The 25,940-nt window shown below is 38.4% G+C and overlaps 1 protein-coding gene across 3 annotated transcripts; it reads right to left on the bottom strand.

Annotated features, from left to right (window-relative positions):
• Positions 1-13: 13 nt before the first annotated feature.
• On the bottom strand, positions 14-24,972 carry Pdcd4 (Programmed cell death 4). Of its 3 annotated transcripts, XR_002546442.2 has the most exons (10): positions 24,512-24,972; positions 8,376-8,533; positions 7,341-7,442; positions 6,374-6,491; positions 5,943-6,102; positions 5,482-5,704; positions 5,289-5,399; positions 4,296-4,435; positions 2,930-3,195; positions 14-1,675 (listed from the first exon to the last, which is right to left on the bottom strand). XR_002546442.2 is itself a non-coding variant. In XM_022083476.2 (9 exons), the coding sequence occupies exons 1-9, from the start codon at positions 24,792-24,794 to the stop codon at positions 3,132-3,134; spliced, it is 1,359 nt and encodes a 452-aa protein (XP_021939168.1). In that variant the 5' UTR covers positions 24,795-24,972; the 3' UTR covers positions 14-3,131. The 3 variants fall into 3 exon arrangements, 2 of the variants coding, with proteins under 2 accessions (XP_021939168.1, XP_087201121.1); XM_022083476.2 differs by having other exon boundaries at positions 14-3,195; XM_087344995.1 differs by lacking the exon at positions 24,512-24,972 and adding an exon at positions 16,254-16,293 and having other exon boundaries at positions 14-3,195.
• Positions 24,973-25,940: the final 968 nt, after the last annotated feature.

Raw genomic sequence — 25,940 nt, 5'->3', positions numbered from 1 at the left:
TATAATCAAAACATGGAAGTATGCAGATGTTTTATTCTTGTATGACAGAGTCATGAATGTTCCAAAAATCATGTAACATTACAATTTATACTTAAGTAAATGTTCAATAAACAAACATATGTTAAATATGTAAGAGAAACATTTTACAATGTTTCAAATATCAGAAGTATTTCAAAGTCATTCAAAAATTAGGCATAAAAATATTTAACACATAACAAAACTAAAAACAAAACTATATGCAATTTCGGCTTGCAGACATTTATTCTGTATCTTTGCATTTAACAAGCAAATTTTAAAGAATCATACTGTTCATCAACTCAGACTTGAATATTCTAAGGCTGAGAGAACATTGAATTTTCCATTAAAATGTACATTTTGTGACACTTTTTGTAACCATAATATCCCTTTGTAAATACAGTCAGTGTCTGTGAATGTATCACCCAATACTCATTGGTTTTCTTTTCTTATTTCTATATTAAGACTGTATTTACTCTGGGGAAACTGACATTTTTTATATTTACCTGCTTACAGTATTTCATGTATCCCGGCTGACTCCCTATATGGTACCAATACTACCATTATCATGGCCTGTTCTCTCATCCTTGAATAATTACACTCAAGCCCTGAGCAAAGAATACATTTGATGTTACCTTTATATTCAGTGATAACTTTGCAAGTTCTACCTATAGTGAAAAATAACTAATTTATTATTTTACCATGCTGTGCCGGTAGTTTACTAATGCTTTATCACCTGGTGAATGAGAGTAATTCAAAATCTCTATGTATTGGTCCATCTACATAGTGACAGTTGTGTGTGCGCGCGCACACACACAATAAACTTGGTGCTCAATATTCTCTCTCCATAAAATAATACCACACAGAAAACATGGTCCCATGGACAAGAAAACCCTTGTAACTCAAACTAAAGATAACTGAAGACAATAAGACATACCATGTAAAAACAAAGAAACAGGGAAACAAGAGAATAATAAAAAAAATAAATGTCCAGATGTAGTTGCTGTATGAGCAACAGGCAACATCAAAGTTGTAAACTAACAAAACTCTTCACATCTTGAAGGTCAAATCATTACAGTCTTGCGTAGGTGACAAGTTTCTAAGTGGCACCATATAATTAAAACTTGGAAAACACAAATTACAAAAATTAGACTCTAAACAGATGTAACACAAAAACTCTGCTGCAAACACACATTACTAATGGGACGAGGTGCAAGAAAGGGAAGACCAAAGTTTTCTTAGAGACTATAAGAACAAGTGCACATGAAACAAATTTAGTATTTTTTTCACTTCAATCATTACATATGCATACATTCAAGTATGGATCTTCCCGTTCTAAACTGAATTAACATGACTCAATGAATTCAGAATCATCCAGATATGCAACTGAAAAATGAATATTTTGGTGATATGGTGATGTAAATAAGGATTTCTTAGATACTGTGCCAGAAGACTCCAGAAACACAGGTCTTCCACAATCTGGACAAATTAATGCTCAATGCTTGTTCAAATCAAAACAATCAGAGCGGTCTAAAACTAGTAGTTACGACCTGAAAAGAACCATTATGGGCGAACCCTATTTACCTCTGAAATGCCTGGAATAACATGGAAACAGTGCTAGCTCCCAGTCATCTTGTACACAAATCATTATTCTTGATATCTGTATGAAAGAAATACCGAAACATATCTTATAACCAAATGATCTTTCATCACAACACTTAAATCCATCTACTAGACACACAAATCTGGTGAAGTCAGAGGCACAATTTTGCTTATACTCAATTCCTCAACCTACTGTTATCTGCCCACCATGAAATTACATAAAGTGCAAGAATCCCTGGGTTTTCAATAAGGTCTGGTTAACTGTCATCTAAATATGCTTCTTTATTTATAGGTTTGAAGGATATTATATTTATAACTATCAAAAAAGATTCAATCATACCCTAAAAAGATACTCATTATAATGGTGGTGGATAATGGCTTTTAAATGCTGCTAGTTTGAAAATATATGCTGAATAAAATATATCCATTCAGTGTCTTCTGACACAGAAATAGTTTCATTTTGTTCTGCAAACCATAGCTCCCAAAGCACACTTGTCAATATCAGCACATATTCAACTATAAGAGAGTGCAATTTTAATGGACCTGGACTTGTAACATGTTTCATGGTATTGATAACTTAAAAAAAACATTTCAAAAGCAAAATTTGACATAGACAATTTCTTTATAACTTCTGGTAGATAATCTGATAATGCACGAAGAGAGAGAATTTATGAACACACATTCCAATTAAAAAATTAACCTTCTCCAAAATGAATTTTTTATATATATAAACTTGTATTCTTTGATACACGCTAGAGTCAGTTTTGAAAAACATAGAATATGACATTCACAATAGCTTGTGTGTAGCAAATACAATTATCAACTTCATCGTTAAGTACTATCTAACATATAAACACATTTTTGCAATCACTGTATGAACAGAGATTTAGAGGCAACCCAAGTGAAAAGTTTGAATAACAGAATGGGAGGGGAGTAAATGAAAAGGTTACATACAGGTCAGTGGATTCAGGAAAATTTAAAGTGACACTTCTCTCAAAAGACAGAAGAAGAAGAAGAAGAATCTAAAACCAACTTTGCTCAGACATCTTAATCCCCCACCAACTGTAATTTACACAACTCCTCTCATAACACTCTCATTCACCCATAACGAGTCATGAACTTGAATATGTATGTAAACACAAAAACATTTTTATACTTATCATGAAGTAAATGCAAACAAAATTAAAAAATGGTTCATGAAAATTATAATAAATCCTAGCCATAGAAGACAGACAACATGTTTAATTTGAACTGTGTAAATTAAAGATCCTTACTTTTCCAAAGTTATGAAAATTTACATAATCTATTTCACCTGTATGTTGTCACAGTAGTAGCCGAAACAATAATGGCCATAAGGAATACTCGTGGAACACATTCACTGTCTGTACAATTATAGGATCATCCAGTAGGTTGAACAGACAGATGCTGGAGCAATCAAAAAAGGGCAGATGACATTACTGGTAGGCCTGACTGCTGACATTTGGTTTGACACAAGAGAACTTTCAGGACTGCCCTCACACAAAATCGTGATTCTTCACACGGCCACCATCACCCTCAGACACAAAACGTTTACGGCCCCTAAGAAAACAAGAAAATAGTAATCATCATTATGCCTAAGACACTTTAGATACTAGAGGTTTCAACTGTTTGAACCTTCAGGCAGTAATGACTCAATGATGATTTAAGTGGTGAGAATCACCTGATCGCACAACTTCCACTGTACACCTGTTAATGTAAGTTATAAAGTATGTCTAAATTTAATTACCAATCACTAATTAAAATCAAGCAGGAAGAGGTGACAGGACACAGCATGCATGGGGAAATAAATCCAAAAGATACATTTTGCCCAGGACAGGATCAAGTGAGGAGCTCCACTGAATTCAATAGCAACCCCAAGAAATGGCCCTAGAAAAGAAAGGGAATAGTTTTTCCAGCTAAGCAAATCTCAGCTTCTCAAGGACTGTGCTCGAGTTACTTGTACTGAAATAGAAAAATCAGTAACATGTATCAAGTTTCAGTGGCATCTTTTAAACCCCTTGCTGTTTCACAATTTTTACACTACATTCCTAAAAGAACATTCTTTTAAGGTAAAATCTGAACTCATTATTAGGATTAGTTATGTATATAATAAACAAAAATCACCAAAATTACCATCACACAAATCAAGTATTGAGTACTATATGTGCAAAATACTGTAGCTGCTTAAAATTGAGAAATGTCAGAACAAGCATAAAAATCATGCTATAAACTCAAAATTCAATAGTTAATATACAACTTCACTCTTCGAACTGATTATCAGCTCTGCCAAGACCTAGATATCATGAGGATGCTTCTGTTCATATTTCCACCAACAGAGGCTTTGCAATTTTCCACTCCATGAAGGGGATTATTTATAATAACATCCATCACACAAGAAAGCAGTGATTAGCTGATTCCTCAGACACTGATAAACAATCTAGTGTTTAACACACAATTTATTCTCAGAACTACAACCTTTTGTAAAAATTGTTTTCAAAACCATCCAAGCTACAGGGATTCTGTGGGCTTCATAAGACTGGGTCATGATGTGTAAAAAAAATGAAAACAGAAAAATTTTCCAGCTTCTTTTGGACAAGACAAAATTTTGACAGAGGTATTCACTCATGTAACACCCCACCTCCTTTGTTTTATCAACAAACCTGGATGGCATCTTCTTGATGACCTCATCTGTGAGGAAACCTCCCTTCTGGCAGCGCTCCACAAATCTCTCAAGCACTGTATAAGCTAGAGGAACGTCCAAACATATGTCGGGCATGTCTTCATATACTCGAATAAATCCCTGCATGAGGGAACAAGTAATAAGAATACAAGACATTGCAGTAAGAAACTCAAGGAGACTTCTATCTGAATTGCCCTTTGCCCTTTACAACAGGGTGGGATTCTGAAAAATGCAGAACAATGATTGGAATTCTACTTGTAACAAAGACATTTAGCCCCCTTGTTAAGGGTAAACAAATAGAGGGCCAAAGAGAAACTGAAGCAATAATTAGACTGTGCCAGCAATGCATATCTACACTGTCATTCCAAGCCCATCTCCACACTTTTTGTATGTAACAGTTGAAGACGAATGTCTTCTGGGTTGTTGCACTTAGTTCGTCCATCATTAATGTCTGCATTCCATCACATTCAGTGTACTTAATTTTGGCACTTTCACACCCTTCTGGCCCTCAACCTCATCTATTTCAGAGATTTTTTAAATCATTAAAGCAATCCATATCCCTTTAACTAGCTAAAACATGTAAACATGTTATGTAGGAAATGAATAATGAATGTTGGGACAAGAAAAATAAATGTGGCCTAATGACTACTGTACCTGTGCAAATATAAGCCACGCCAGAATTTTAGAAAGAAAAGAAAATCTCACAACCCACATCGAATTTCTTAAATTAATTTTTCCGCAAGTACCTGTCAGATGTAGCACTTTTTCAAACTCAAGACATAGGTGTTACAGATTTAGTAATAGCTGTGCCATTATTGTCAATGGTTTGTAATGATGATAGTAAAAATAAGCAAGAAATGTGCAAGATATACCAAGAAGTTTAATAATATTACAATAGAAGTAATAAATATGGTTTGTGTTAAATTCAACTTTAATCTCAGACATCACAAATATTTAATAGTATCGCACTTACCCTCTCCATCATGTCTGGGGTTATTATGATGGCAGCATACAAAGACTTGAGCAATTTACACATCATTTCCTCGGTATGGCCATTTATGGCCTCAATTGTCATAACAACAGCCTAGAAACAAAAACCATAACACTAAGTACAGATGTTCAAGTTGAAGGTGTGGTATAATGCAAAACAAAGTAGCTACAGGTACCTCATACACCAGCTCATGGTGAAAGTGTGGCACTTCCAAATCCAAAAGACATCTGGTTGCTTCCTGAAGATCACCTGAAGACAAGTACTCCTGAAGGAGCAGCGTCATCTGACGAGTGAGATACTTGACAGGTCGGAGCCCACCACCCACTCCCCACACATTGTCCAGTCGTACTAGTCCATGCTTCATTGACAGCAGTGTGTCTGCACGAGACAGGGCTTGTCTGGACCGCAGAAATGCATTATTTTGGTTTCATGTTTTCTTACAATTTTCTAACCCAATTTAGTGTCATGTACTGGGCAAAAATGGAGAAACATTAGCAATAGACATAACTAGTAACCACTGTGCCATAATGTTGAGTTCACATGTAAAAGAAAAATGTTTACATCTTACTCGCACATTCACTTATCATGCTGTAAATTCTCCAGAGATAACGCAAATTGTTCTAAACCACCACCCACCTGGCATGGTCACAGTCAACTTTTTCCTTGCAGATCTGGACAAATTTTGGTGGAAGACAGTCATCAGCCACTGCTCGAGCTATGAAGTTGCCGAGCACAATGGCTGCATCAGGCGTGTCCAGCACCAAGTCTGGGAGGTTCTTCAGAAGCATCTCAAAGGCTGTCAAGAAGTAATTTGGTATCATGACAGGATAAGGACTCGGGCATCAACAATTGTAAAAAAAAATACTGAAAAAAACGATGTTTCGATATCTACCTAGACGTTACCATGATAATACCGTAAGACTGGCTTGCCTTACCTAAAATAGGAAGGCAGGCAGAAGGAGGGGGAATTAAGAGGAGAACCAAGATATTCAGAGAGTGGGCACACTGCACCTCCAGACCCCTTTAAATACAGCCCTTTAATCATATGTATAGAAACTGAAACCAACCTCTACCAATATCCTTTTGAGTTACAATGCGTCCATAGAGATCAGAAATGAGAACTGACGTCATTTCACGATGGGACGGTTTGTGATCCATTGCAATTTCCACAGTTAATACTGGAATCTGGAAGAAAAACAAGTAACAATGACTGACTTTCAGCAAGGAACCTGAAATGGGTTTTACTGATAAAGTAGTAAGTATCAAGATATCCATACAGAGAAAAATATCTTCAAATATCAGGTGTGATACAGCTAGCCATGCATCAGAGCAGCACACTGCTAAGCTAATAAACCTGGTAGTTAAGTCCAAATTCCAGCCCTGTTTCGTACCATGAGTTTGCTCAGCAAGGACACGACAGCTGAATATGAGATATCTGCATTCTACTGTTAAGCCATGGACATGCTTGAGAAATGCAAGGACTGTCAACATGCCGAATGCAGACATAACCAAGTATCATATAACAAATTGATCAAATACTACTTCAGAATACAATAGTGTGATGTGTAATGCATAAATAACAGAACTCTCCTATAAGAATACAAATTAAGACAGGGAGTATACAACAACGGGAGAACAAGCTATGAAAATGAAGTAGGAAAAGACCATGATCATCTTCTGAAACTTGAGGTTCCCATGGCAGCAAGTATAAAGATGGCTGTTTTCTGAGTTCATCTGCTCTGTAGAAGTTTACCAACATTTCAGAGGTGCTTGCTGCCTCCATTAGCAGGATCTACTTAATGTTTCATCACAACTTTCTAATCCTCCCATTCATCAAGATACAATTTCCAGCATTTCTTAATATTTTTTCATGAAATCAAACTCAGATACAATAAAACTAGCAGGTAAATGTTTACGTCTTATCCGAGTGCTGCGAAACTACTAATAAATTTAACATCAGTATCTCCCACAGTGAATATTCCAATTTAAAAGTTTATCAACTGCAACCCTTAAACTACAATATAATCTACTCACCATATACCGTTTTGTACCACAGTTAAGTTCATCAAAGGCTAGTGCTGCTTCTGCAGTGTCTCCATGTTCAAAGTATTCCAAAATGATCGGCTCGGCTCCTTTCTGAAAATGCAACCAGTAAAACTGATGTTACAGCGGTTGCTTAAACTAAGTAATAAACTATATAAAGTAATACTAACAACAGAGTGAAGATAAACAAATCCAATTTACGATCAATATTCACAATTACTTTGTAACAGTTGTTAACCTAATTAAATGCAAGCATCATATGGTACTGAAAGCAATAATTCCTAAATCCTATCCAGTTTTTAATGATGTGGCATGATCTAAAAATTACATATTTTCCATTCTAAAACTTGTATTTTCACACGATCACGTGCAACTCAGACTTACTTTCATGCACTTTTTGAGCCAAAGCCGACTAGCTTGACTGCTGGACTCACGTTCACATGCCTAAGCAGAGGTGAACGATCATCCAACCAGATACAGGGTGACGTGTGGTCAGCACGATGAACCCCCAGCCATTGCTAGCTTTCCTGACCGGATTACGCTACCTATTGTAGCTCCCCAATTTCCTCACGATGCTGGGTTGGCACCGGTCCCATACACTGGTCGAAAATCTCATGAGAAACTTCTTTCCCCGAGACTCGAACAAGCGCGCATTCCGTATCACCGGTCCGAAGCATGATGCCTCAGACCGCGCGGCTACGGCGCGGGACACTTTCATGCACACACTTTAAAATAACTGTCCATACGTAACAAAACTTTCTTGTTCAACTACAGTGCTTAAAACCAGTGACCAGCAGCAGGTACATACTCCACATAATCTGAGAGCACAACCATAGAACTCAAACGAATACACAATCAAATTACAAAGCATCTAATATACAGAAAATTATTATCCTCAGAAGTAACCTTAAACTGCTTACAGAGTAAAATCTGTATGCTGAAGCTTACAAAATAATCTGAACTAATGCAAAAACAAACTTCCTGCGCAAACAGTTAATTTAAAATACAAAAAAACTCTTTTCATACCTGGATGTCTTCATCAGACATTTCAGGAATGATGGTCTTGAGTTCGATGTCACCATTATCAATGGAGTCACTGTCATAATTAGGGTCATTCATGTCAACATCTGCTTCAACTAGCTCTGACCCCAACTTCCCCCACACACCCTTGCCCCCAGCACCTCCTGTGAAGGAATATCTTAATCAAATAACATGTACACATTTTAAACGCTGGACAATATTTAAGCAGACAGCACTTCCTGTTGAAAGATAATCTTAATAAATCAATGAATTAAAACTTTTAAATACAGTAGACTTCTGATTATTTGGGGGGGGGGGCAGATTAAACATCTGCATGGAGAGCTCAGTCAATAAAATGGCTGACTATGAGATGAAGATGGGGAGAGGACAAGAATTTCTCTCAACAGCACATCAGGCCACCTGGCATCATGTACAATGGGAGGGGGTTTTCACCACGGATTAAAACGACCTAAGGGTGATACCAACAACTTGGCTTCGTATAGTACCGAGATAAAGAAGACATAAAACATCACTCCCCCACACCCCAAAACGTCTTCGTGGTCCAGTGCTTAAGCACAAGGAAAACTTTACATCTTCGTTATGTGCTGCTAAGATTCGGCGATGAGGCAGAAGTGGGATTACAGAGACCTACTCTGAAACGCGGCCCAGCTGTAATTCGGGACAAGATAAACCGCTCAAGACAAAGAACTGATTTTCTGTTATGAAATAAACAGTAACGCCAATGTGTAACCAGCATGAAATTGTTGTTTATTTCTTGGTTAAACAATGCTTCTTCAATTGCATACTCAAGATACCCGTGAAAGAACAACCAAGACCGATTCAGAAGAGACGGTATTTTTCAAAGAATCGCCCCAATACTTGTCTGGAGAGATCGAGAATCAAACCCCGATCTCTCGAATTCGATGTAGAACTGATAACATTTCAATCGACGGGCAAGTATCCAACCTCAAAAATATTTGTATCTGATTGGTTGTAAATTCCTTTCATGAAACGTTCGTTCAATAACCGCAGCTGAATGAGAAGTGGAAAGATCAATACAAGCTGCCTGGAATACGGAGCTCGTGGGGGAAGGGCACACCCAACAGCTGACGGAGGGGATCCTGTGACCCGATGTATTCTAGATTCTACAACATTCCGCGTGGTACGATAATGCACGACACGCATCCGGGGCTCGAAATAAGGAATTGTAACTGCGAAAGAAATTATTTAGAACGGGTTCATCATCATCGAAGAGTTAGGTTACTTATTTACCCTTTTCGGTCTTAATAATCCAAAAACCTCTTTAAAGGTAATTCTCAGTTCCTTAATCCATGGACGTAAATGGTTAATGTTTACGTAGTCTGTCCCTTTATATTCAGTCAACATGTTAAATTCGCTTCTGTCAAATACACATTCTATTTATAATCCTTCTCATATCTTCGTTTCTTAGTCCAACAAAGTGTATTCTCCCGTTCTAGCCAATTTCATTTCAGCGTCTGTAATTCTGGTTTTGTCTTTGTTTTCACTGTCTAGTTTTCACCACCTTACAAACGTTAAAGCTACGCAAGATATTACAAATTTTTATTCTATGGTTTTTCAGGACTTTTGCTGACTTGAAAATTGTTTTGTTGAGGCCTCCAACTTAAAAATCTGAAACCTAATTGAGAAATGCAATCATGACTACAAATTCCAACCTGCACAAACACCATTAAATGCGAAGAGAACACACCTGAAGGTAAAATATCTCTCGAATTATAATGATGTATCTTGTCTGTTAGTGGAATAAAGTTGGCCCTGTGCTTTAAGCACCACGCCACGAAGACGCCATCTTTGCACTTACTTAAGCAGAAGTCATGAAGGCGTGTGAGAAAGTGTAGTAATATTTCCAAGCATTCGTAATTTGATCACAAAATGGAGGTCAGCTGTCAGCTCCCCCGAACTCTTTGCTCCTGGAGAAAGAGCTACTGGTGACAAAAGGATTGGACGAGGAAAAAGAATCCTTGAGTCTACGAAGAACCAAACCCTGTACCTAATGCGTAATTCAATGCCAACAAGTTTCCAGGCGAAACCCACTTATCACAAACTCATTTATTGGTCAGGCGGTGTGGTTCTTGACTTGTGGGCCGAGAAAATGTTTAATCGTGATACGTACCATGATCGGCCCCATTCCCCCTAGCTTGATCTTCCTCTAATCATTTATTTATCCATTCAGCCATGAAGATGGAGGCAGTATGTTTCTCCAAAATGTTGGTACCCATCTACGAGTATACACGGCGTCACAACCCAGAACATCGTCATCCTCACTGCCGTGAGAGCCTCAAATCACAAAAGGGGAGAAAGTATTCTTGAGTACAAAATGTTCCAGACAAAAATCTGAAATTTCGAGAAAGTGGCGCGGATTTGAATAACGGGGCAATTCTCTGGGAAAATGCCATGCGTTTCGTATCTTTTGAAACAAATGTTTGTATTCACCAGCGTGTCCAGAGTAAACGAATGGAACTTTCCAGTTCAAATAATAAATACGCAATGCTCTGAAATAAAAACATTTTATCTTTTACACTGTTAAGTCCGAAAAGAAGGCGGCAGAGAACAACGGTTGTTTGTATTTACTCGTGTGATACACAACAAGTGGCCTTAAGATTAACCAAGATAACCACACAAACAAGTTCACAAAAACTAAATAATGTATGATAAGCAAGAAGTAAATATTTATCTTACTGCGTCATAAACATCCGCAAACTGTTAGCTATCTTAAAAGCTTACATTCTGGACTCTGCATCACTTTTCTAAAATATACTCCACGCCTGAATATCAAAACGTGAGAAACTAACTGAAAAGTACAAGAAAATGGAAGGAGCGAATTGGTATATGTCACGCTTCCCTCAAGCAATACAGCGAAACAGCTTGTTTATTGGTAACTTCAGCTCCTATATCACATCTGCTTACTCATGCGCCACTGCAAACGGGATTATGCATAAGCAGACTGTGAACAACCGTCTCTCCAAGTGACAGCGCCCTGTCAATACACTCCACTCCATGGAGCACTGTTCTTCAGAAGCTGAAAGTCGCTGTGCTGCTCAGAAAATTGCTCTCTTTATGCAACACATATATAATAGCATGCATATTAATGTGAAAATACATTGGAATGTTGTCTTCTGGGTTGTAGCGCTGTGTCACCAGGGCGACAGGACTCATCGCCCTGAAGAAGGAAGCAAGGACCTCTGAAACGTTGGTAAGATTCCACCAGATTGATTACACGGCGCTACAACCCAGAAGACAGCCAACTTCGTACTCACCGCCGCGAGAACCTCGTATCCTACCTTGAACACGAATTCGACGCTCAGCGAATCCCCGAAATTTGGATTCAGTCACAACCGACTGAGAACTGTGATGTTATTCATCTTCATCTGAAAGAACACTCCTTTGCTACTAGCGCTTCTGTAAGTCAACAGACAACCTTGTCTTGTAGCGTCTCACCAACCGAAAGTCTGAGATTGTAAACTGCTAAAACAGACGCGGAAACCATGTCAAATGTAACAGAAATCTGTATTTTAAAAGCACACTCAGTTACGGGAATATTAAGGAAGGAAACGTTTTCTAGAGAACAGACCGGAATCACAACAAGAACCAGTTATCTTCTTGTCTTGTTTGTACTAGTGAATAAACAATATGGCCTTGACGTTGGCGCTTTCTCGTTTTATATCAAATGTTTTGTAAACGGGTCTCTAGAGTTGTTTACGCCTGATACATACTAGTGACGATAGTTATCAGCTGTAGCAGTGGAATTTACCATAAGCCGGATTCGCATCGGTAAATAAAAGTGACTGGCAGGGCACATGCTCGAATTTCTCTCCGCCACCGCGTTCAAACCTACTCTAGGGCCCACAGAGTCTCCTGTTCAAAGTAACACGGCCCAAACTTACAACAAAGTGACCACTCAACTCCATCTAGGGCCGGCGTTTTGGGCGTAAAGATTGACACCCACTGTCCCATATCCACGTTCTTAGGAAGAAGCAACTTCAGCTTCTTAAAACACGTTGATTTTATTCTTTTTACGCAGCGATATTTGACTCGTATCGGGAAAACCTAGCGCTTGGCGGTGAGACATGCAGTTCTAGCCGGGAGCGTCCAATTTTATCAGTCAACGCACTGTAAATACGGAAGAGAAGGTACACATACCAGAGCGACATACTCGAACACAGATCTCCGAAACTACAATAGTTATCTACGCCCGACTGGTTTGTAACGTCGCAAAACGGCAACCAGCGTTTCTTGTCTATATTACTTGCTGCTTGTTCAACCTGTTTTCGGATAGAGATCTCAAACGGGTATAACAGGCAACAACGATGGCCTCAGTTCGTTATTCAAGTGGCTGCGGCATGAACTACGCTATAACTTCCGGTGTCGCTGTTTCTTTGGACTTCATCCATCGTATGGATTCCCTAATCCACTCACTGAGATCAGCCCATTCTATCAGACTGAGCGGAATAGGCAGATCCACGTGAAGACGGTAGAAGCGCCAACTCCCGTAACGCAGAGGCTTCGCTTGTAGTACACCGAAAGGCAGATCTGGTCCAGAAGAGCAGCAATACAGAATCCAACGAGCAGTACGCATTCACGCCAAATTTTACGTTCGAAGTGGCATCTTTAGACCGTGACCTTGAAGCTTTTCTACACAGGACCACATGGGTTACACTTACCAAACGCCTGTATGAGGGTAAAATACGTTGGAGTACGATAACTTACTTTCAGAAATGGGCGGTTCAAAAGCCAAGAAGTCGCGAACATTGAATTTTTTCAGTTTGTTTTCATGCGCAGGCGTGGGTCTTGTATACGACGATCGTGGGTGCGTATTCAGCTAGAGGCATGAATGTTTGTTGTCGTGCAAGGAGTCCTACTAATTGTCGGAAAACGATTCCGAAACTTCGTATAAGGAGGCGAACACGTTTCTTCAAGAACTGTAGAGCCCTTGAGGAGTGGGGTGTTCCTATATTACTAAAACTGCGTTATGCTAATGAAAATTAAATCAACCAGCAACATGTAAAATTTGAGGTTTTAACAGCGGTGAGTATGAAGATTTCTGTATTCCGGGTTGTTGCGCTGTGTAGTCTGGTAGATGTTTACCAATTCATCGCCCTGGTGACGGAGGCCTCTGTAACGTTGGTAAACATCGACCAGACTACACAGCGCAACAACCCGGAATACAGAAATCTTCAACGTGCAACATTTTCATAAACAATAAACTCTTCTATTTCGCTACAACAGGTTCACAGTAAATCATCGATTTAACCGACCAGTAGGTGGGAAGGGGTGTTTGGTACCGATTGTCCGTTAAATAGTAGTTTTTATGATGCCAGGAATGCAATTTCCACTATGAACACCCATTAAAAGATTAGTAATATGAACTGGATACCTGCAACGAAACGCCAGACGGTGTGCACTAAATCCGAAAACCGTTAAATCTACGGTTTACTTTCTTTTTCACTTAATCAATGGCTTCTGAACCCTTCGTATGTTTCTAATGACGTTCATGGTTCCAATAACTGTCTGCAACAAATAGTGATGGTTTCAATCAAGTGAATGGCTAATGAAAGTTAAATTGAAGTTAGATTCCTGACAAACTCCAATTGTTCATAAACAATGCTGCAGTCATAAACACGATTATGACCTGACACAGCTCACAAACAAAAACAGGTGGCTGCAACATGTGTTCAAATAACGTGTGGGAGGAGAAAAACACGCACGGCACTAACAGTATCACGTTCATAATGGTTCGCTAGTGACCATGGGAACAACGGTGAAACTGAAGGGGAACTTGTATTTCCTACCGCGAGACCTTCCTGTTTGGCCTTCCGCATGTTGACCTCCTGTATGTCTATAGGAGAAAGAACCAGACTACAGGGACAACATAAACTTACTCAAAAAATACGTCTTAAATCACAAGAAATTCTCAGCAATCTGAAAGCATCGCTGGCCGAGACTTATTGAACCATAAGACCTATTCAGGTGACAACAGCAACATCTACAAAACAAATTTCCCAACAGGCAACTTCAAAACAACATACAAAAGGGATGGGCCTGGCACATAAAAAATTTTCAATTCTGCTCTCTAAACGAAAAAAAAATACATCTAATCACTATACGAAGAGTCAGTACATTAGTTCCAAGTCTGGATGAATCTCTGAGGCATCAACTACATTTAATCCGTAAAATTCTCTTGGATTTTGTCCAAAAGATACGATTTCCGTCCTCTACCCTGTTCCTTCACCTGTAGACAGTTGCGAACTCCAGCTTCCGAAACGTCGTGATTTTATTTTATAATACAGAAGACGGACAACGTCCAAAGAAAACAACTGTACAGATTACAACAATCATCAGAAACCTTCAAGCTTCGTCTATTTTTCCCCAGACCTTACTTACGTCTGCGAGAGTTGCTGGCAGCAACGATTACAAAATCAAACACAACTCTCTGGACAGGAAGAAATTTTTTTCTGATTCTAGACTACCATATTCGGAGTTTCTAGCACACGGGGGGGGGGGGCCTCGGTGGTTACTGATATTTTACCTCTGTTTCACTATTTATGCAACAGGGATAAAGCTAATTACAGCAACATACACTGGCCGTACCACCTCAAATGATTCACGAAACATGGCGACAAGACACTGGATATCATTAAATACACAATACGTATCAGCTGGTATTTTATTCCCAAGTCCTATTCCCACGTGTCCACAAACGTGCAACGGGGAGATCATGTACGTTCGTCCGTAAAATTATCAAGAAACTTTAGTTCGTACCGGTCAAACGTAACATCGACATGTGCTCGCGAATGCACCATGTTAGCATCAACATATCTATTGCGCAAGTGGAGTGAGCAGCGGCCTAGCAACACAGTTGACCTTGCCTGAAGGCGGAAGTTGGTAGAGCCTTACATGAACCTGCTTCTGATTTCATATTTTATCGTGGAGTACGTGATTTTGTGTAGTTGCATTTTCAATGAGGCGGAACAGCCATTTTCATACTCGCCTCCATAAGAACCTGAAATCTCACCGTGACGCAAACGTTTCACATTCTACGGTGTTCAATAAGAACGAGTGGAGGTCTGCTTCAACGCCCCCCCCCCCCCGGCGACTTCAGATGTTATTTTGGCACAGGATAACTTCACAGTAGGAAACGCTACATATAAATAGACATCCTAAAACCATCGCAGGTTTGAACACTTACAAGCGAGGGAGGACGAAACAGTGCGCAGTATTGCGACCCACTTACGCCGCAGGTAAAACCTCCCACTTCACGGGCATTGGCCTCACAGATTGATCATAACAGTACTCTGCTGTATGGAGCCACAGTTTGACACCTCAATGGTTTACATGCAACATTTCTGCAAGAGCGCAGTTCGGTGTAACGACTGCCGCCAAAAGGGCGTGGCACTGCTCCCCCATCTGTCAATACACACGGCAATTTTTTCAACTGTCTTTACCGAGATCTCATTCATAACCTGAGCGAAAGTTCGCTTGGTTTAATTGTTAATTGTATCAGTTGATTTATGTTCCGTTGGATCAAGATTTTCATGAACTTACATTCCATGTAATTTGAAACACAAATATGACATTAAAAACTTTTACACACGAGCATTTAAATGCATAACGTAAAGGGCACGGAAATTACTACACCAATAAACATAAGACAGATTTTAAAAATACTGGTACTGCACTCTTTTAAAAAAAAAACAGTACAGAAAAGTGATACCACGAATCATTTTTCTTCAGCACTGTCACCTACAGAAATATAATGAAATAAATTATCTTACACAAAATTACAAATAACTGTATCAACAACTAATACAATGCATACATGGGTAACACCGTTTATTTAATAGTTACCTTTTGTTTTCCAACAAATACACATTTTGTTGTTACACAAACATTTAAAGTGTCACATAGAACCCGTTTATGAACGTAGCGCATCATTAAAGCAATGTAAATGATTCGTGATTCGGAGTATGTACTCGTCGTGAAGCGATCAACTTTGACAACGTTTTAATCTATAAAATGGACGAACGAGACACACCAGTCAGCGAACAGAACGACTGGTTTGAAGCTCTACAACGTCTGCACACCCTAACCTAGAGCTTAAACAGGCAGAGACAAAACTGTCTTCTGGACGTATACCAACAGCGTTTCGGAAGAGCATGTTGCCTCAGTCTTTCGGGATGAAGTGAAGTGATATGAGGTACATCGTAATCAAGACAGATCAGAAGAACCAAACTCACATTAACAAAATTCTACTTATTTAAACGAATTCCGTAATTAAGCTTCACCTAACTACCCACAAACAGGCTTCAGGAACCTGATTCGTTCTTTCGTCAACTGCACAGCCTTTGTACAAAGAACGTCTTAATTTCAAGATCTTTCTTCAAAACATCGAACATCCCAAATTACTATAAATATTAAAAAAAACCCGCAAATTGTCCTAGGTACAACGTACAAAAAATAAGCTCTCACGGGAAGGGACAGTGCTCGATCAATCAAGTAACAATACCTTCCTTTCACAAGATTGGTTCACAGATTAACTCTACTGTTGATACAAACGTTTATCTTTTCATCACCAAATATTTCCTTTCTAAATGAAAGTTGCAATCAACAAGGTCCAGTACAAATCGTGCGTTGTTTTTTTTTCTATTATTTGAATAATGTAACTTTATAATAAAACAATCAATGCAATTTCATGTAATTAGACTAGGCTAATTCGAAGATGGTCACACGATGGAATCCTATCAGTGATACTGTTATCATTATTATCGTTAAAAGTATCATCATAAATATAGTTATTTAAAAATAACTTATTATCTGAAACAAGGAAGGAAGATGAAGTTCCAAGAATTAAAACGAGAAGCTGATAATAGGGAAAACTGGAGAGCTCTTTTTGGGCAGAGCAATGGACCTGTCGTAAGACAGAACACTGAATAATAATAACCTGCGTTCAGATTCTACGTCAAATTTGTCAGATACAACTTCAGACTTTCGAAACTCAGCCATGTATCTCCCTAGCACGAAATGTTAATAAAATTATATTCAGCCGCGCTTGCACTTAAGTATCAAATATCAGTACCAATGTTCAGTTTGACTTGACAAAATCTATGTAGAATCAACAGAAACGTAAAACTGACTTCTTGAGCATGTCTGTACTCGGCAAGAAGTGAGAACTGGTTCTGCTAGGCCCCTGAAACGAGAACACGAAAACTTAAGCACGTACCATCCACCCGCCCTCGCTCATGGACTTAGGATGCTGGGAGCTACAACCAGCCCCAGCATCAATCACTTCCTGCTCTCGGCTGCCCGAAGTATAGCGGCCGCAAAAGAACTCCGAGTTTGAATGACCGTTACAAGAACCCGGCTGGGAGAAAAGCGACAACAGCACAGACGAAGTGATAACCCATACCTTCCTTGTGCTCAATCAGTTGTGAAATTGTAACGTTTAAACTGTAGAAGAGACCGATGACAATATTATAGCGTCCCATGGCAAAATGGTCATGAATCATAGGGAAATGCAAACTTTCCCTTCAATGACTGAGATGGAGAATACATGTCAGGATATGTAGTATCAAGGCATAGATTTGAACCCAGGACCTCTTGAACACAATGCAGAAGTGATAATCACAACAACGCGGCGTCCGATTCTCGTCATTAAAGATATTCCACAATAAATTCAATTAAATCAATGCTAAGCTTTAAAGATTGCATATCAACCAACATACCTGAAGGACACTGTTATCAGAACTTGTAATCACCTGTCTCTGTTTACAGCACGTTTCATTTGCACAAAAACAAAAACACTGATGCCAGCCAACTGTGTCAACCCGCGACTGGTGTACGTGCCACACAGCCAGAGCTCTATGTCGGCCCAAAGGTACCGTGTTATCCCACTATGCCTAATCCCTCAGCATGAAAAAATAGGTAAGCCTGTCATAACGTAAACCTACTCGTACATAAGCAGCGACTGTCAAAAGGACTTCAGACTTTAAGAACGTCTGTCGCCAACACCACAGTCATTTTATATTTTGCGAGATTTAATGTTCTAATGGCGGCGAGTATGATGGTGACTCTTTTGGTAGAATATGACCGACGTTTCAGATGCACTTACTGCATCGATCATCAGGGCTCGCCCTGATGGAGGCATAAGCACCTCTGAAATGCCGGTCAGTATCCCAGAAAACGTTATCTTCATAGGACTGCTTCGGGTTTTGGGTACGGGCCAGGCTAACATTCTACGCGGCTCATGCCTAGAAGATGAAGTTGTACATTTAACTTCAGCCGCGAAAAACTGTCACCTTCACTGAAAATGTCGGCTGTAGCGATAAGAGGCCGCCCGAATTTTACAGAAAGCAGAAAATACATTTACCCTCCACCGCTATCTATCGGACCTGAATCAGCCAAGTGTTCCAGAGTTAATAAAGCGAAAAGTGGAGGGTACTGAAAGACACTATTTGTACCTATAGTTCAGGTGAGATAATGACATGTTTTTCGGCTTGTAGGTCCCCTCGTCCTGGTATGGGTAGACTTCAGAACAAAGGCACGGACAATATTCCATAAGATTAACAATACAAACGCCTCCAGTCTTTTACTTTTTAATGGAAAGCAAGCGGGCAACACATAGGAAAACTTAGAACTACGACTTAACATTCAAATCGATGCTGCTATTTAGTACTTCTAACATTCATTCACAAATAGAGGTTCAACATTCGACTACCGAATGGATCGTACAATCGTTCTGACAATATAATATAATCGTCATAGGCTTTATAGTGTCGTTTCAGTACTGAATTTCATGTACTTGTTTCATATATCTCAAGATGTTTCACATTTTCGTCCACGACACACGAAACATTGAAACTTATCAGAATATGGTGGTTTCAATTTGTAGATGAAATTAATTTGTTTCGTTGATATAAAGCACTGTTTTCAAAAATGTGTTTCAGTAACAGAAAAATGTAGCTGACCTTCATCTGCTGGATGCCAGGCAATTAAACTGCCTCCAGACAGTTCGGCTTGCGCACAAAAGACTACAGTAAACAACGGACTAAACTGGTATGAAACGTGCAATTTTATACAAAACATGGTGCAACACAAACTCTAAGCAACTGGTACGATTTGACGAAACATGGACCCCCAATTTGGCACTCAGTGACCCCTTCCCTTCCGGTTTTCCGACCAGAACTGTGTAACATTCTCTCTCCAACGCGTACATAATGTTAACTGCTGGGATACTTTACATAGGCCACAACTGCTTCCTTCATAACGTCCCTTGAATAAATGGCAGGGAGTTTCTTGTCTACCTTAGCGACCACACAGCAAGCTCCTCTGAAACGTCAGTAAACCAGAATACTCTGCACATTGTTAACACACTGCCAGACCATTACAAGCGGAAATACACCATGACCAATCAATTTAATTCAGGGAAAATATGTCAAATATTCCACGTCTACTCCTTTTGCGGGAGAAGGAAAATAAATCTGTTCCTCCTCTGCTGAACCACTGTCCAGGTCTCCTTGCCAATGGCCGTCACCTTAGCGGTGACTTCGTTGTGGAAGTAAACGAGGACGGTCACTAAGGAATAGGCTGTTAGGATAATACAACGTGAGCACGATCTGGGAACTCAAATCATTCTTATAATACTGACACTTCCTCGCTGAAGAAGGGTGGAGCAGAGATTCGGCGATCAACGAAAGCGAAAACAGAGTTCTGACCCCAACCGCGAAGTTTAGATTCACTGATCCTATTATTACATCGCACGATTTGGCATTAAAACATAAACATGGTGGAAGAATGTGAAACTCGTTACCGTCTGAACAAGAGCATTACGAAGTGAAAGTATGAACAAGATTAATCACTCTCCTCCAATAGCAGGTTGACAAGAACTTGGCAACAGATTATAAAACTCAGTCCCATGTTCGCTTTAAATTTCTATTTTTAACCGACGTGCCTGTTGAATAACGCGTACATATTGCCCGCCATGCTACTAGTGACCTTGGCCTTGCACGTTCGCTAAGGCGACGTAAGTACATTTATTATCATTTAAGGCCAAATAGCTTGCTGGCATGCCAGCTAATTTTCTTCTTACACTTGGCTCATTCGAAGCATGAACGTTAATTAAAACTGCAAGGGCAGATTACATTACGGTGCTGTACAGTCCACAAAAACAGTTCCAACAAAGACCGTATATTTATATTTACAGGGACTTGTGGGTAAACCATGTTTTTAACACACACACACCTACGAAGTATTTAACCAATGCAAATGAACAACAAAAATATATTTTTTCCGAGTGTCCCCTGAAAAAACGGCCTGAAATAATGAAACGGCAACAGGACAAGTGTTAGTAATAAACTCGAGATAGGATATCCGTTCCATATCACTGGCCGTCATGTTACTGCTAGTAATGGAACGTATTATGAATAGCGTAACAATGGCAAACACTTGTCTTTCAATTCACATTCCTTTGAATAAATCTGAATAAACTGTCGTCGACTACTGTGTCTTTAAACATGATTAGTGAAAGCTGCCCCATCCCGTATAATCCACAGTGCTTAAAATAAATTTTCCTTAACAAAAGTCAAAAAGAAATGTGGCACTATCAACACCATGTACCAAGAAAGAAGAAATACATGGACAAAGGTATGGAACTATACTCAATATTCTTGATGATTACTATTCTCAGTTACTTTTTCACATACTGTTCATTACTTTTATTTTTTGAGTATATGTTTAACGCCCAATATGGCTATCAACAGGATCGAATGCAGTGCACTAGAACTGTATCACATATTCTTTTTCCTTGATATTGTCTCAAATAATAATAAAATTATGTTATTAGTATTTTACACAACATGTAGTTCAACAAAACAAAACTACTGAGTAAGTGAATGTATGAAAAAGTGACAAAATAATCAAGACTCAACATAACACACCAGGACGCTACACTACAGACGCTATTGAAAACGGTAAGTATACAGGTAGTCCCTTCATTTAGCTGGTCAATAAATTTTGTAACTTACAAAACATTAAAGTTCTTCACAAAAGCCTACCATAGAAACCATACCCATAAAATTACAAATATGATTCTTCAATCTGTATTTGCCACTCTTTCCAGTTAACTAACATCATTACTACCAATGTAACAGAGTAATGACCTAAAATTACAGCACGTTTATGTAGTGAAGTGGTGAAGCATAAGGACAGTGGCATTACTCATACTGGACATTGGTCTGAGATGGGGAACAGAAAAGAGAAAATTCATGTCAAGGCTAGAGTAAGTGAAAGTAATTCCCCAGCAGCGAACAATGACCTCAGGCAAGCAGCAATAAATCCAAGTGATGTGTTACTATTGGCACTTTACAGATGTAAAAATTAGTCCACCATATACCTACACCACACCTAACAATTTTCATGATTCCCTCCCCAACTGGATCAGAACAGGGTATAACTCCACAACAAAGGAAGGGCCCAGAATCCCTTTAATCTAAACACAAATAAAAATTATTTTTCATGACACAGCCAAGCAATTTTAAGCTATGAATGGAAGGAAGCTGATTAAGCTGATCTTCCTCAAGTGGTACAGACAAATACTCCCTGGTGATATGCCTGACATTTCAGGAAATCTCAACATTTTACAGTAATTGCAGAAACCATCTTACCTAAATTCAATAAAAAAAAGTTCTATGGCACTACTAAACAGACATTTTGATTTCTCAAACATCTCCGGATGAAACAAAATTACCAGATCATGTGCCTTAAGTGAAAATTAAACATTGGTAATTAAAAGATTAAATGCATTTGTGTCCTTTCATAACATATAAGGTGGGGAACAGTCAAAGGTCACTTGACCATGGGGATCTGCAGGTTGCCACGAACATTTTGGAGGAATATACATACTACCCGCATTTAAAGGCCTGAAGAAGGAGGCAGCATGTTCCTCCAAAATGTTAGTTCAAGTCTGCATGGCATTAAAAACCAGAAGACCGTAGTTAAATGTCAGATTTTATAAGTGCTGACCTACTTACAGTTCAATGAAATGACATTTTGTTGCACATGTTTGCCTTGAAAGTGACCATTATCTTTCACATGTAGCTACTATACCTTGAATATTAGAATATTAGCAGTTCAATGGCACCTACATACCATGCCTTATAAATCACATAACATCTTTTCATAGTCTTATAAAGTGCCGGAAGTAGAAATGTCAGCTGCCAGCCCTACAGATTTTGACAAAAAAAATGACACTCAAATTCAATATTCTGGCATGATTTAATGACAACTGTCAAAATTAATGGCAGAAGACAAATATACAAAAGAAGGATCCTACCTGGGAAAGGAACAGGGAGCAAAAGGAACATGATCCTACACTGGAGTCTTGTTAGTTAGATCAGTATAGATACTTTTAATTTTAATTGTGGCACGCTGCCATGGTTTCCAATTACAGAGATGATTTATATTTCAGGTCATCAAACAATAGCCTTTTATACATAAGTACAGGCTGGATTATTTGGCACCATCAGACCTTTACACAAAACATGTTACAGAAATAAGAATTTACAATACTTTCACAGCTATATTAAAAGAACAGCCCATTCACATAATATTAAATAGAAATTATAGATATCAAAGAATACAAATAAGTAAAATTAGTTGAATTAATGAAACTGTTAACAGTTATGCATATCTTAACACCTTGCATTAATAGTTTCTTGATGCATCCAGCACCACACATGTTCAATTAACAATTCCAATAATACAATAAATTTCACCTAAAAAGTTCTTATAACTATAAATTCAGTTTTGTCATTCAAGGGGATGGGCCATCCTTTTAACACAATTGTATAAGTAAAAGATACACACTTCCTACCAAAGGCTTCAATGCAAAGATATGATGATGACATTTTTTTCGCTGGAACATATAACCTACACTCCATGTATAACACATTTATCTATTTATTTCATTAAAGCAAGCCTTCTATTTATACAGAGACAGGGCATTTAATTTTTTCACTATATACATAGATAAATTTGTAAACTTATAAGGTACAGAATGTTTAGATCAGATATGTTTAAACCTGACCTACTGTTAGTAATTTACTCAAAATGGAACCTGCAACAGGGGCATAAATATATGTCAGACTCAATCAGGTAAGATAAACAAATTACATTCTTGTATTAATATAAAAAACAAAATACTTCAACAAAACAATGGAAATCCTCAACTACAGTTTTGGGATGCTGGTGAACAGCATAAGAAGCCATATCTTGGTTAAAGTTGTCTTATGTGACCCATACTATGTATACCCTCAACCAGGCTGTCTATTCTTCCTCTGTCCAGCAGTGCATCAAACACATAAGAGCTATGTATAAGATCCCAAACTTTCATTTTAATACAAAAATTAAAGTATGTATACTTTTACACCTGATAGATATATAAGAGCACTACTGCTGAACTGCTGCAATTTTCTACAGTAATGTGACTAAATTTTACTGACTGTAAAAACCAAACATTCTCACTTTTCACAGCTTAAAGTGGGAGTTAACATAACATATCTATGTAAACAATCCTACAGTATGTACCATATGATTTAAACAAAATTCAGACCCAGACTGTGATATCGTAAAAAACTGTATGTTTCGTCGTATTACCAATTACCGGAAAATCTAATCACATTACAGAAAACTGTACTTGTTCGTCGTTAAGGCATGTGCCTCTTTAAAATTGTGTGAGCCTGTTAGATACACACACTGTACGACTAACAGCACACATGTAACACTAAAAACAAATGTGCTGAAACCTTAGTTATACCAGTTCACAAAAGGCGTTTTACCGTTAAGTCTACAATTATTAACAGTACAGCTATTTTGTAACACATTTTCAACAAATTCCTGAAATGTCGCACGTTCAAATTCTAATAAAAGAACATAAAGCAAACAAATACACTTAGTAACAAGCTTATCGAGAAGGTACTTCATGAAGATTGTGAGCGACGGAACGGATAGCTACTTCGGAAACGTGGTGAGAAAGAGGCAAATGGCTTGCATACCCTAACAATTCATTTTATTCTACTTACAAACATGTAATAATGTAACGCATCTACACATACCTTTCTTTGGCAGTCCCCTCCCGAATCCATTCCGTGGTCTTCGGCTGTTCTTCAAAAGCCTTGTGCCCTGTACTGTGGTAGCACCTACAGTAACAACTTCCTTACTCAGTTGCTTTATAAGTCTCTTTGCTTTCCGTTTAATTCTATGTTCAACAGACACTGAGTCCGAACTATTTATGCCTTCGGCACCGGCAGTTCCAGAAACTTCATTTGCGACGCCATTTTGGTCTTCATCTGGCACGATTTCGGCATCGTGGCCGTTCAAAACCTCTTGCTCCATCATTTTGAAGGAACGTCAGTCTTTAATGTCAGTCAAATGTGTGAATCAGGTACACAAGAATGCTGTTAAAATACAGATAAAAGTTTAACTAAATTGCCTACCGGTAAATACACGCAACCGCACTCCCGTCAACTACATCCACTTCCTACAACGTCATCAAACGCTCTGCGTGTTTGTTTGGGTTTCGGAAACAAACACGTGATATGTGCGCCTGCGCAATAAAGCTGTGCACACCACTTGTAAACAATTCCATCCTTGGGTTGTTCCAGAAGTGGGTGTGATAGCGTTGGGGAGGAGGGGCATTCGAGTATTGTCTATTACGTAATAAGAATACTTCAAAAGAAAGAAACACTTACCATAAGCGAAAATAAACCAGTGTTATCAAGGAAACGTTACAAATGTCATTTCCACCTTCAAAATTAAAGTATCCTTCCTTAATTACTATTATATTTAATAAAGAAACATTTTAATTAAAATGAGCTTTTTAAATAAAATGCAATATAAAATAATTTATTGTTTAACATTTAGAACACAAAATAATTAATGCCTGAGAAATTTAATGGCTTTTTCTACCTTGGCATATTTTGAAGATGAAGCACAATCCAATTAAAAAGGCACTTCTTGAATCAGTGATATAAAAATATGGTACCCTTTGTTTTATTGAAGTGGTATTAGATGAGGTATAAAAAACTTTTATCGTTTTAGACTATCCACACAAAATCTTCAAGAAATGAGACGTTTCAAACTAGATCAAAAATATGCCTCCACAGAAAACAGCAATAGTGAAAATTGAATTGAAATTAATACTGTAGAGAAGATACGAATCCTTTGTCATGGTATTTAATACAGCAGTAGTAGGTGTTGTTTGCTGTATATTATATTCTTTCCTTAATTCATTCCTCATGAGTTTTAGATTTGTGTTTGATACTTTCCAAATTACATCTTCCAAAATTAATTAAGCATATTGTGTTCTGAAACTTTCAGTAGTTATTTCCTTGAATGTTCAATTCATGTTCTCCAAATCAATTTGTTTTCTAACATTATTCATCACAACTCCTCAGTTTCTTCTGTACCTTCTTTCCTAACCTGTTGTTCTCAACTTAATTTTAGTCACTCTCTTGGACATTTTCCTTGGTTGAGGTAACATTT

Source organism: Zootermopsis nevadensis, unplaced genomic scaffold (assembly GCF_977971745.1).
Source record: "Zootermopsis nevadensis isolate Lab colony 2312 unplaced genomic scaffold, Znev_1.0 Znev_ptg000008l, whole genome shotgun sequence".
Lineage (NCBI taxonomy): Eukaryota > Metazoa > Arthropoda > Insecta > Blattodea > Termopsidae > Zootermopsis > Zootermopsis nevadensis.
The sequence above is the reverse complement of the archived record's forward strand: the minus strand, read 5'-3'. Positions and strand labels throughout refer to the sequence as shown.

Coding starts and splice junctions, on each gene's coding strand:
- Pdcd4 (XM_022083476.2), bottom strand. CDS start 24,794: ATGATGGAGCAAGAGGTTTTGAACGGCCACGATGCCGAAATCGTGCCA. Junction 6,103..6,373: donor TCAAAAGGATATTGGTAGAG/GTTGGTTTCAGT, acceptor ACTTCTTGACAG/CCTTTGAGATGCTTCTGAAG. Junction 5,400..5,481: donor ACCATGAGCTGGTGTATGAG/GTACCTGTAGCT, acceptor TTTTGTTTCTAG/GCTGTTGTTATGACAATTGA.